This window comes from Dromaius novaehollandiae, chromosome 1 (genome assembly GCF_036370855.1).
Source record: "Dromaius novaehollandiae isolate bDroNov1 chromosome 1, bDroNov1.hap1, whole genome shotgun sequence".
Lineage (NCBI taxonomy): Eukaryota > Metazoa > Chordata > Aves > Casuariiformes > Dromaiidae > Dromaius > Dromaius novaehollandiae.
In genome coordinates this window covers 153,073,084-153,085,818 of record NC_088098.1, presented here as the reverse complement: position 1 = coordinate 153,085,818, position 12,735 = coordinate 153,073,084, and the positions used below count along the sequence as shown (strand labels likewise).

The window sequence follows — 12,735 nt, the reverse complement described above, 5'->3', positions numbered from 1 at the left end:
TCCGGTTGGGCAGCGGGTGAGCGGGCGGGCCTGAGGGCGCGATAAAGCGGCCGCTATTTGGTCGCGCGCCTCCCCTCGGAGCCCCCCCCCCTTCCCTCCCCTCCCCCCTCTCCTCGCCTCCCCCCCTTCCCTTTCCCCTTCCTCCTCTCCCTCCCTCCCCCTCCTCCTCCCCGCCCCGCCGCGCGGCCCGAGTCCGCCAGCGCTCCCGGCCCGGCCTGCCGCCGTCACCGCCATTGGAGGGGGAGCGCCGAGGGGGTGCGCCGAGCCCCTCCCCCGGCCCGGCGCCCGGCGGCCATCGAGGAGGTGCCTCAACGGTGAGTGCGGGCCGGGGAAGGGAGGGGGGTCCCTCTCCCCACCGCCCCCGCACTGAGCGTACGCATACACCGGCCGGCCGGGGCCTGGCGAGCCCCGCTCCCCTCCCCCTGGGCACCGGGCCTGGGCCTTCCCCTCGTCCAGCCCCCGCCGGGGCGGGCGCGGGGGCGTCGCGGGGGGGCGCGCGGGCGGCCGGGGCGGCCGTTGCGCGGGGGGCGCGCGGGGGGGCTGCGCTTGGGGGCGGCGGTTGGTGCCGGCGCTGCGTGTGTGGCGCGGGGGAACAAAACAGGCGAGGCGTAAGTGGCGGCTCCGTACGTGGGGAGGGAGGGAGGGGAGGCGGCTGGGGAAAATACCCGGAGCTCGGCGGTACGGGAATGAATGGGCGAGTTGCGTGACCGCCTGCCGGTACGAGCTGCCCTGGCGAGGGAAGCGGCAGTCTCTGAAACCGCAAGCGGCAGCGCCAGGGAGGAGGGTGAAGCCGGCATCTCCGGGAAATCCTCTCCATAAGCCCCCCGAAATGAAAGTTAAAGAAGCGGAAAGAGGAGCAGGTGAAGCACATTGTGAACTGCGCTTCCCTGACGGTGAAATGTTGCAAGAAGCCTTGGGGGAAAAAGTAGTTCTGTACGGGACATCGCTGTTACGGGACTGTCCATTTCACTAGTGACAGAAGTAACTGCGGGGGATTGTATCATCCCGTGAGATCAGTGAGAGGGATGCAAACTAAATGGTCAAAAATGCCACTTGATTGCATCCTTACATTATTAGGGAGGGCTCAAGCAAGTCTAACGTTAGTGGCACTTTAGAGCTGATTCCTGAAATAAAGGAGAGTCATTTGCATTATCTGCACTCACTTTTTGGAGCCTAGGGAAGGGCTGGCAGCAGTAGCCTGTAGTAGCTGGTACAGGTGTTATAAGGATTTGATACTTGAGGCTGTGCAGAGTGGAGTAGCATTAGTTGATGAGATAAGATAACAATTCAGTAATGCTAAAGTAAGAGGGGTAGCTGGAAGCTTGACTTGTAGTGAGTTTTTTTTTTAAGTTGAGAATATCTAGACTCTGGATTTCATTTTTCTTTTCAATAAGCTATCTTTGAACCTAATTTGCTTGAAGCTGGTTTGTTTTCAGAATAGTTTAAATAGACTTCTTAGCCTGATGTCACCAATAAAGGTTATTTGATGTAATACTAACTCATAATTCATGACTAGATTGTGTGCTGTGGTTGGTCCAGTAGACCTTTATTAGCTCAAGTTCAACACTGCAGAAATATGGTTTCCAGAGCCATTTTGGGAAGCTATTTGCATCCTATTGTGAAGTTAGAGTTAAAGCCCCATCAGAAGTACATGGAATTAATTTTTTCTACCCTGAACCTAACATAAATATGTTGACATTACTTTGTAGTATAAACCATTGTTATATCTTGTATTAAAAACTGATCTTGTTCTGTGGACTTGTCATTCTCTTAGCAAAAATGGAAATCTTGCAGGATAGCTGTACTGCTGCGTCCTACATGTTTCTAAGTCATCTACATCTGGGCCAAGTATTGTCACTTTTCAACTTTCCTCTGACTTGAATCTTTCCTGGAAACATGGAAATGTGTAAAACAGCTGTCTTATGCCTGGATCTAGTGCCCAACATTTCCTCATATTACATCTTGCAGTCTCAGTTACTGGTTAGGTCAAGGGCTTTGTACCTTTTTTAGGCATGTAATATTAAAGACGTGGTTCAGCAGTCCCTGCTGGTGGAACTCTGCACATATAGCCTGGCTGGCAGTTGTCAGTTCAGCTGTGGGTACGCAGTCAGATTCCCGTGGATGCTGCTGGATTAGCAAGAGCAGAGTAGTGTCATTCTTGTCTGCAGTGGGTTCACAATGCATTGCGACTCACCCTCTCTGCTGTTTGCGCTGTGAAGTGCCAGCTCTACTGCATTGTGGGGATGTTTATGTGCAGCTTCCTTCGGGAGCTAAACTTCTGTTTCTTTTGTCAGCCACAACACGAGGATGTAGCTTCAAGAGAAGCATCATGTTGCCACCAGGCTGCCATTTACTTTTTGGCACTGCAAGAACAGCATGTCATTTTCCCTTTTGCTTAAATACAACAATAGTCTGGATCTATTCCTGCTAGGAGTCATAAAAGCAATGGTGCAGCTGTATGCAGCTTTCTCATGCTAAGAACAAACTTTACTGTTTACCATGGACCATGTTCAGTGACAAGAGGTATGGCTGAATTGTTTGCCTACAAGAAACTTTCAGGGCTAATGAAAATGAACAGCCATCTGTCCTGTGCAGTGACTGTGCTTGTGAGAGAAGAGTTGTGATGCATGGCACTCTGTACAAGTGGGAGGATTATTGTTGGAAGGAGAACATTCCTAGAAGTACCTGCTGACATCATCCCTTGCTTGATGAAGGTAATGGCCAATAGAGTGATGTCATGAACTCAGTAGGAGGTTGCTGGAAACCTCTGCTTCCCACTGATATGTTGCCTGTCACTGCAAGGTTGGACAGATGGCAGCACAGCTTAGGACAGCCATCACTTTTAAGCCTCAGCTCACATTACCTGTGGACATAGGGAATCACAGGAAATAAGAGTTCCTTCTTGAGGGCTTTCCCAGCTGTGCTGGCATCACTGATGTGTTGCATATCCTCACTCTCTGCTTATGTCTCACCAGGCTTGATTCTGTAGCGAGAGGAGAAGGGACATTATAGATCCTTCTGCCAGGGAGAACCAGGACAGTCAGATTTTGAAAGATGATATGACAGACTACTTGTTGCTGAATTCTGAAATTGTACATGTCATATTAAAAACAACCCCTATTTTTCTGTGGTCACAGGCAATCTAGATCTGTAACTTAGAGTCCTTTGTTTCACTCTGGCACTGCCTCAGAGGTCTCAGAAATGACGACCACAGCTTATTCTCTGTAGAGGGAATCTGCAAGAATTTATTAAGCATTGCAAAACTGAGTGTAGAATGTGTTTATTAAAAATAATCTGAAATGATTAATAGATGTGTAGCTAAGAAATTGGAATGGGATTGAAAAGTGGAGGTGTCATGTTACCTGCCAGAGTCATTTTGTTGTGCCATCCCATACCTGGATTCTTGTCGATATACAGTATTCCTGCAATTTTTTTTATAGTGCTGGAAGTGTTTTTGAGGGGCTGTAGGAAGTGTGGCTAGTTCTTCAGGGGGACCCTCATGGATGATGGGATGCAGAAGCTAGCAACTTTCTCTGAAAAGAGACATAATTACTGGTTGGGTAGATATCAGAAGGTCTGTCTGCTGTGTGCATTAGCTCAGGCAACTTCTATTGCTCAGTCTAACTTGAGCTCAACAGAGATTGCTGATACTGTTTGACTGCACTCTCTGGTTGTTCTGTGATAAATATAGCCAACTTCAGAACTGCATGTATTCCCTTTGAACTCTCTCATTGCTTCTGACTTCTTGGGTACTTTTCTTCCCCCCAAGTCATGGCCTCAGCCTCACAGATGCTGAACCCAATAAAGAAAAGTAGTGATTATCATTCTTTTTTCAGATAGATATGGGTCCTCATTACCAGTCCTTTCCCCCTGCCAATTTTTCGTTCTTCCTTTAGTGGAGGAGGTTATGGCCAGAACTACAGTGTAGGAGATAGGATCTGGTAAGGACCTTCGACGTGCCTCCGTGCAGAGAGAGGTGAAGGTGGTAGGAATCGTTGTGAGTTCTAGAAATGTGAAAGAAGGAATGGGGAGAGGTGAGTGATGAAGCACCAGCTGAGACAGGTGCTGATCTCTCCAAGCAGTTCTTACATTGAGTGATGGACACTGATCCATGTCACTTGAGGTCAGCAAAAATCTTTAGTCCAGCTAAGAGATGAGTTTGTGCTGAGGTTGTTACTGTACTTGATACTTGTGGGTATAGTGAACTTGTAGACAAAAGCACTTACCTCTTCAGGTTCAATAGAAATCCTCATGTCTCAGGAAAAGTGTGAATGAGTCTTGGCTGCTGTATGTGAAAGTTTAATATTGCACACTCCAGAATCTTAGTGGAGGTTTCCTGTGTGATATGTACTTAGACTGGAAGAGGAGACAGTGCAGGCACAGGGCAGACATAAATGCTGGGCTTCAAGCTGCTGCTTCAGCTACACTATATTCTCAGAATAGATGGTTGGTTCTGTTTGGGTGTATCTGTATTTGTTTTCTCAGTATTTCAGCCATGAAAAGCTAGGAAAGTTGGAGGGGGTGCAGAAATACTGATTAAGGAATTGGGTACATATATGTAGTCTTAATGTGACCTGAAACAGGTATTAGTTGCTGGGACAGGACAAGTCCTGTAACTAAGGGTTTTGATGGGGGCAATACTAAATTGCCCTGTTTGCAAAACAGGTAGGGCCTGGCAGAATGTCCAGGAAAAGCAAAGTGGCCTGGGGCTTATGAAACAGTTGTCTGTACCTGGACTGCTGGCAGCACGCTTGTCAGTTCTAAGAGTCTTCAGCAGGTTTGAAAGATGTTCTGGTTTGTCCCCTTCGCCTGTGTTTCACAGTGGACCTGTCTACCATGATAACTCAGTCTTTGTCCTGAAAATCCTGCTTTTCCTTGGAAAAGGTTAATTGCCCTCAGAAAGGGCGCCCATAAAATCAGAACTATGTTTAGGTTTAGTATTTGGTCAAGTTCTTAGTTTGCAAAGAGACACTCTTACCCGTTTTATAGCACCCGTTGTTGTCTTTATCCTTTATATGGATCTGACCTGGAGCAGTACAGGGATAGGTCCCTTTGGTGCCTACAGTGAAGAAGGAAGGTTGATCCTGTCAAGCTTTTCCAAAAAGGATCTGTTTAGCACAGATTTCATGACAGTTCATGCAGGTCCGAAGTTGTGGGAACCCAGTTATAGTACATAAGGTTTCTAGCCTAGCCGGCTGTGCTGGATTGGGCCTGTCTAGAAAACAATAACATGCTGTTCTTCAAACTTCTGCTCAACTAGGCAAGGCAGGATCTGAGGAAGGATTCAGTGCAAGGCAAGTTCTGATGCAAGAATTCAATATAAAGAGAAATATGAATCAAGCAGTTACCTGTGCAATAAGCCTGAGTATAGAGGAGGAGAGTAATGAGAAGTATGTAGAGACAATGGCATTTGAATACAAAGTGAGAAGGTAACATGAGAGACTGACAAGAAAATCTTATAGATTAGCTGTTCAGATATGTGTCAAGTGAATGAGCAAAATTTAAAGTTTATTCCTTCAAAGTGTTTCAAAAAAAATTAAATCAGCAGCATGAGTTAAGAGTCGTTCAGTACTATGTGGCTTCATTATTGTTCTTACAATGAATACTCTAGAACTAGATTTACTGTTCCAGAGAGTCATGGCTTAAAGTTTTACAGTACTTAAAAGATGTCATGCTCCGTAGTATGCTTAAATTCAGTAGTGATTTCAGCAGAAGGGGCAGTTTCTTCAGTGACCGCCAGCTTCAGTGTGCTGAATTTACAAAATCAAGAGTGGCAAGTGATGGCAGTGTAAGGGAAAGTACCCAAAACTCTTGAATGTTAATTCTTATGCCAAAGGCTTGAATATCAGCCTTTGAACATCTTCTGGAGATGAAAATGCAGAAGTGTCTGTAACTTCTGCATTTCCAGAAACACCTTCTGGTGACAAAGCCTAGCAGCAACTTTGACAATTTGTAGAAGGGAGTTAAGGACCTGATTTTCTCCCTTTTGTATTTGGAAAGAAAATGGAAATTTCCATTGTAAAATAGGATAGGACTAAATAAAAGGAGAGGATGGGAGGTTGGGTCAAGTGTAGGGAGAGGAGTGAATAACAAAAAACTCCTGAAAGGGCAAGAGCTAGGTGTTGTGTAAAGAGGAAGAAAACAATAAAAAGAGTGAGAGAGATTTTTGTCTAGTGAATTTTGTTGTAAGTTGTGATAAATTCAGTTTGGAAAAGCCTTTTTTGGTTTTCTAGGGAAAAGAAATAGAATAGAGTAGAGAATTCAGGATTGCAACCAATTTTGAGAGTGACAAAGTCTCTGCTCGTTCTGAAAAGGTGATTAGTGCAGTATGCCCTTACCATCCTAATTGTGTTGTGCTGTGATTTGGTTAAAATGGATTCTTTATCTTGTATGATCAGTTCACAATTCGTGGTTTTCAAATTCAAATCTCTCCCCTGCCTGCCCCCAAATACCCAAACCAAAACACAAATTTTAATTCTAAGGGCTTTTATGTCTTCTGGAGTGTAGGGCATTTACAAAGGCTTGCTTTGTGTTTTTCAGTTGAAGTTCTTTGGTCTTGCAGATATGTAGGCCACTGAGGTCTCCTATTGCCTTGTTTTGTTTTGATCCTTTCCTGTGATGTAAAGTTTGTTATAAGATGTTGAGGAGTGTTTTGTAGTCCACACTGAATATGGTATGGATTACATTTTGGTGCATCTTTTGCAAGTAAATGTCTTTTGTGTGGCTGTTGATAGAGCAGGGAGACTGCAATGTAGGACCAAAAGATCCTTCCAGTCCTGTATTTGTAGAACAGTGCAATTGCTTCTCAGATATTAATACATGTGTAGATAGTATGCAGTTGGATATTGTTCTTTCTTTACATATATGTAAAGGAGGATTCTTCAAGCTCTGTCCGTGGTTCCATCATGCTTTCTGATTGGAGCTGCACCCATTTCTTTGAAAATCTACCTATTTCTGTGGTTTATTGTAAAATGCATATGTATGGTGTGTGCAAAGAAGTTGTTCCATGAGCAACTGAACTAATGAACCTTAATTTCATATGGATTTGTGCTCTGTGCTGCTCAGCCCATTTCCCTTTCCTGTTTCTTCTTGTATCCACATCACCCTTTAACAGCATTGCTAGTCTGCTTTCATTCTCTCGCTGCTCCAATCCCAAAGCAACTTGCTTCTGTTCCTGATTTTAATGAAACTGGTAGAAATTCAACTTGAGACTGTATTGCTTAGTCCAATTTGATTGGCATTCACAGTAGGGCAATGTGTTTGTATAAGCTTCAATTTCATAAGAAACCAGAGAAAAATACTTTTTGAATAGATTCAGAAAACTTGTTTTGGATGCATAGTTTTAGATTAGCTATTAGCTATTTTTAGACAGGAAAAATAATGTTAAATTGACACAAAAACATTGACGGTAAGTTTGTTTTGAAAGTGTCCTACAAGATCCCCAAAATTAGGTTGGTATCTTAAGAGTGACAGTCATATAACAACTGCTTGATTTGAATCTACATGGGGGAAAAAAGAGCATTTTACATAAATATTGAGAAATGTCCAAATATTCCTTTTTAGCACAGAGATACCTCCCACATGTAGATGAAAATGGCATACAGAATATGGTTAGACTTGGTTTTCTGTTTATTGTATTAATTAATATGAGTAACTCATATTGGAATTAATGGAATCTAGCCAGAATGTTAAAAATTGTTTGCATTTCCGATGCAGTGCCTTTTTGAGGATTTATTATAAAATTTTTATTTTGGAAAAGCTTTCATCCCTCTGGAGTGAGACAAAAGAAAATATGCTTTGTATGCAGAGGGCTGTCAACTACACAAACTGGATAAAGTCACTGCTGTTTTTGAAACAGTATTTTTGGTGTTCTTAAAGCAGCAGATAAAATGATGTAAGGGAAAATGTTTTCATAATGGATAGTCTTCATGAGCAGCTTTTGTTTTTCAAGTACAGTAATTAGTGCAAAGAAAATAGTGTTTAACAGAGGGAAACAGCTTAGCCTTCAGGATGCTGTATTCTCCTTAGAAAAATTTTATGTGGCTTTGTCAAAAATAGCTAATTTGTTTTGAAATTTTATGATGAGGATGCCGTTTTGAAATGGTTTTATTTCAGTGGCAGTGTTTCAAAGTACTTTTTGATTTCAGTTTAAATGCGTAATGTAAGTAAAAAGTTCAATTTTGGGAAGAAAGAACAACTGAAAAAGCAAGTCATGTTTATCAAATGGAATGTAAATTTAGCTCTTCATTGCGTAAGTTTTTCTTATGGTTTGTTTGCAGATTTTTGCATTGCTGTAAAGACTGACTGCTTTGTTTTTCAGGCTCTACTGACGTAGAATAACTTGCAAAATTTGGAGGCATCTATATTTGGATTTCTTTATGAATGAGTTAGTACCCATGCAAAAGTTATGTTTTCTAAAATAAAGGGGAAAAAAAAGTACATGAAGTTGTTTAAGAATGACAGAAGAGTTAAAGTTAACATTGAGAGATAACTATACAGATTTTTTTTGTCCTTTATTGCAGGAACTCTGAGGCTTGCTCTTTAAAAGGTGCAGTGCTGTGAAAACTGTTACACACCATAGGAAAATGGACATGTTGCAGATACTGCGTAAAACCACAGAGCGCTTAGAATGTGATCACTGCAGTTTCAGAGGAACAGACTATGAAAACATACAGATTCATATGGGTACCATACACCCAGAGTATTGTGATGAAATGGATGCTGCTGGTTTAGGTAAACTCATATTTTATCAAAAAAGTGCAAAATTGTTTCACTGCCACAAATGTTTCTTTACCAGCAAGATGTATTGCAATGTATATTATCACATCACAGCACAACATGCAGCACCTGAGAAATGGAATGAGGAGCAGAAGGAGCAGGTAGAAAGAGAGTCAGATTCCTCCAAAAAAAGTGTCAGTTTGGAGCCACAGAAACCTGCCCTTTCCCCTGAGTCACGCAAACCTGCCCTTTCTCCTGAGCTTGCCAAATCTGAACCTGTTGTTTCCGCCAAGCTTCAGAAATCATCTGTGTCTTCAGATCCAGAGAAGTCAGCCCAAGCCGTGTCTTCAGATCCAGAGAAGTCAGCCCAGGCTGTGTCCCCAGACCCAGAAAAGTCAGCCCAGGCCATGTCTCCAGATCCAGAGAAGTTAGTCTCTGCAGTGTCCCCAGACTCAGAGAAATCTGCCCAGGCTGTGTCCTCGGACTCTCAGAAGTCATCCCCAGCTGTGTCCCCAGACCCACAGAAGTCATCCCCTGCTGTGTCCCCAGACCCTCATAAGCCAGCCCCTGCTGTGTCCCCAGAGTCCCGTCGGCATTCCCCTGCTGTATCTCCAGAGTCCCGTCGGCATTCCCCTGCTGTGTCTCCGGAGCCCCGCAGATATTCCCCAGCTGTGTCTCCAGAGCCAAAGAAACCTACTCCAGCTGTATCCCCTGAACCACGAAGGTATGCCCCAGCTGTGTCTCCTGAGCCCCGGAAGCATCCTCCTCAGATGCGTAGGCCTGCTCCCGCTGCTTCTCCTGAGACCCGGAGGCCTGCTCCTGCAGTTTCACCAGAATCATGGAGACCAGGTCCCACAGCTTCCCCTGAGCCTTGGAGATCTACACCTCATGAGATACAGAAATCTTCCACTGCTTCTCCCTGGGCTTCAAAATCTGCCATGTCGGTGTCCATAGAACCCCGGAGGTCTGCCACTGAGCCCCGAAGGCCTGGCCCGGTTGTGTCGCCAGAGCCTAGGAGGCTTGTTTCTGACTCATGGAAATCTACTTCCTTTTCTGAATCCCAGAAGTCTACTCTTGTTTCTTCTGAGCCATGGAAACCCATCTCATCCGTTTACCCTGAAGGCTGGAAACCTGTTCTCTCCCCTGATACATGGAAGCATTCTCCCCCTGTTTCTCCTGATCTTCGAAAGTCTAGTCACAGTGTTTCCTCTGACACTTGGAAGCCTTCTTTCTTTCCTGAGGTCCGTAAACCTGCTGCTTCAGTATCTCCTGAATCTTGGAAACTCTCTGAGTCCCGGAAAGCTGTGTTTTTTTCTGAAACTCAGAAAGCCACCCCTGCTGCTTCCTCTGAGGTTCAGAAACGGGCCCACTTCCCTGAACCTCGGAAAAGAGCTCTGTTTCCAGAGTCACGTAAATCTAATCCTACTGTTTCTGCTGATGTCCAAAAACGTGCTGTCTTTTCTGAGCCCCAGAATCAGGTGTCTGCTTCTGCTGTTTCTACTGAAGTCCAAAAACATGCCCAATTTTCGGAAGCCCAGAAGTCAGCTCCTGTTTCTCCTGAAGTCCAGAAGCATGCCCTATTTTCTGAAGCCCCAAAACTTGCTCCCATTTCCCCTGAAGTTCAGGAACATAGTTCCTTTCCAGAATCTCAGAAGTCTGCTTCTCCTGAGATTCAGAAACATGCCCTCTTCACTGAGTCCCAGAAACCTACTCCTGTATCTCCCGAGACTCCCAAACAGGCTCTTTTTACTGACTCCCAGAAATCTACTGTTTCTCCTGATGTTCAAAAACATGCTGTATTTTCTGAGATGCAGAAATCTGCTGCTTCCTTATCCTCTGATGTCCAGAGACATACTGAAACTACTGTACCTGCTGAAATCCAGAAAAGCATCCTGTTTTCTGAGTCTCACAAATCTGTTCCAGGTTTTTCCTCTGAGCCCCAGACACCTAGTGAGTCTGGTGAGAGTGACTTTCTTTCTCACGGGTTAGATGATCAAAAACCACTGGATGATTTATTTTCACAGGAGGAACAATCAATGTTAGCCAAAGAGTCACCAGAAGGCATGTTATATTCATGCCCCAAAAAGAAGCCCAAGAAGGAAAACCAGGAAAACTCAGATTCTGAACTAAATAGCAGTGAGTGTGGAAAAACAGAGATGGACTCAATGGAGATAAAGGAGCAAGAATCCAACAGTGACCAAGAGCAATATGATATGGAGTCATCTGATTACAGCAAAGAGAGTAAAATGGATGCAACTACTCCCATTCAGCCACAATGTGTGCTGCAGTTTACTGAAGAGAAAGAGGCTTTCATCTCAGAGGAAGAAATAGCAAAATATATGAAGCGTGGCAAGGGAAAGTATTATTGCAAAATTTGTTGCTGTCGTGCAATGAAAAAAGGTGCTGTCTTGCATCATTTAGTTAACAAGCATAATGTTCAGAGCCCATACAAATGTAAAATATGTGGCAAAGCTTTTCTCTTGGAATCTCTTCTTAAAAACCATGTTGCTGCTCATGGTCAAAGTTTGTTGAAGTGTCCACGTTGTAATTTTGAATCAAATTTTCCCCGAGGCTTTAAGAAACATTTGACCCATTGCCAAAGCCGTCATAGTGATGATACAACTAAAAAACATTTGGACAGTCTTGAACCACTTGAAGAACAAATTTAATCTGTTTTTCCCGTATGCTAGAAAAATCTTAATTTACAGAAATGTTCGAAAGTGTTGCTGTATGTTAACCAAGTAGTTTAGCTGATCTGACAAGTCAGAAGATGCATGGTTTATTGTACTACGTTTAACTTGTCTTATAGCTGTATTACTGAAATGATTTACTTTTCAAAAGTAATTTTAAATACATGTTCATGTCTCTGTATTACTCATCAGTAAAGTCATATTTTATTTTTCAGATGTACTATGTTTCTGAAACCAAAATGGATAAAAATTAGTTTTGTAAAGATTTGTAAGACATACAGGCAATTAAGGACCAGAGTGGCAAGCAATCCATATATTCCTGTGAAGATTGAACTTGATTTGTTAAATGTCTTATTTTTCAAAATGTTTTTATCAATCTCTCAGAATTGAAATTCTTATCAAATTGAATGTGAATGAGCCAGGCTTGAGAAACTGCCAATCTTTCTGAAATAATTCTGCCCTAAGGTTATAATTGAGTATATAGTCATTTGTTGGAAATTTACTGCACTCAGTTCTCTGGCTTACTTGTCTCAGATTTAGGAGCATCAAGGTACTTATTTTGTGATTCTGTATTTTTGGCCATGTTTTTTAAGCATGCACTAATATACATTAAATTGATGGATTAACGTCAGACTATGTATAGTTCAACATTTTCTCTTGATAATTCGGATGTTTGTTATGTCAGAAAAAAAACTAAATTTCTTGTATCTGGTGAAATGTTATGCTTTAATCTTTTAACAATAAAACCCCAAACCTGGGCATTGGCCATTGTTCTTTTCTTCCAAGCCGAGAACAGAACCTTTAATGTTCCATTAAGTCATAGTCTTTCAAATATATTGTTGAATAGCAACATGCAATGCAAAATAACTGTGCAGTTCTGTTATAAATACTACAACTTTTTAATCATCAGTATATGAAAACAAGGTTAGTGTAAGTTCTGTCTACTTCAGAAAAACATTAGACATAAATAAGGGGAAAACATGGAAAACTGGAAGGTGTACATTGTTATTTAGCTTTTTGTTATGTAAGTATTAGTTGTTCAAAAAATAAGCATTTCATAATTCAGCTGGAGCATGGATTATATGTGGAGGTAGTACAAGGGAAGTTTCATTCTCCTCAGGGCTATATTAAGTCTAGACTTAAGCTGTTGTAAATATTGGCTTAGAGTATGAATGTGATAATGTACAAAAGCTCCTTCAAACTGGGAAATTTTCAGGCTTAAGATCCTACCTAAGAGCTTCAGATTGATTTGGTTGAAGCCTGGGTCTGATATCTTTTGTGGTTTCAAGAGGAATGAAGGGAGAAAACTTTTAAAGCACTTGCATCC

General features: G+C 42.8%; 1 protein-coding gene across 2 annotated transcripts; it reads left to right on the top strand.

The window, feature by feature from the left end:
- On the top strand, nucleotides 1–12,166 carry CHAMP1 (chromosome alignment maintaining phosphoprotein 1). Of its 2 annotated transcripts, none has more exons than XM_064503522.1 (2): nucleotides 1–314; nucleotides 8,523–12,166. In XM_064503522.1, exon 2 carries the CDS (start codon nucleotides 8,586–8,588, stop codon nucleotides 11,385–11,387), a length of 2,802 nt encoding a protein of 933 aa, XP_064359592.1. In that variant the 5' UTR covers nucleotides 1–314; nucleotides 8,523–8,585; the 3' UTR covers nucleotides 11,388–12,166. The 2 variants fall into 2 exon arrangements, with proteins under 2 accessions (XP_064359592.1, XP_064359599.1); XM_064503529.1 differs by lacking the exon at nucleotides 1–314 and adding an exon at nucleotides 587–608.
- Nucleotides 12,167–12,735: the final 569 nt, after the last annotated feature.

What these genes read in the sequence shown, in the direction of transcription:
- CHAMP1 (XM_064503522.1), top strand. Translation starts at nt 8,586, where the DNA reads ATGGACATGTTGCAGATACTGCGTAAAACCACAGAGCGCTTAGAATGT.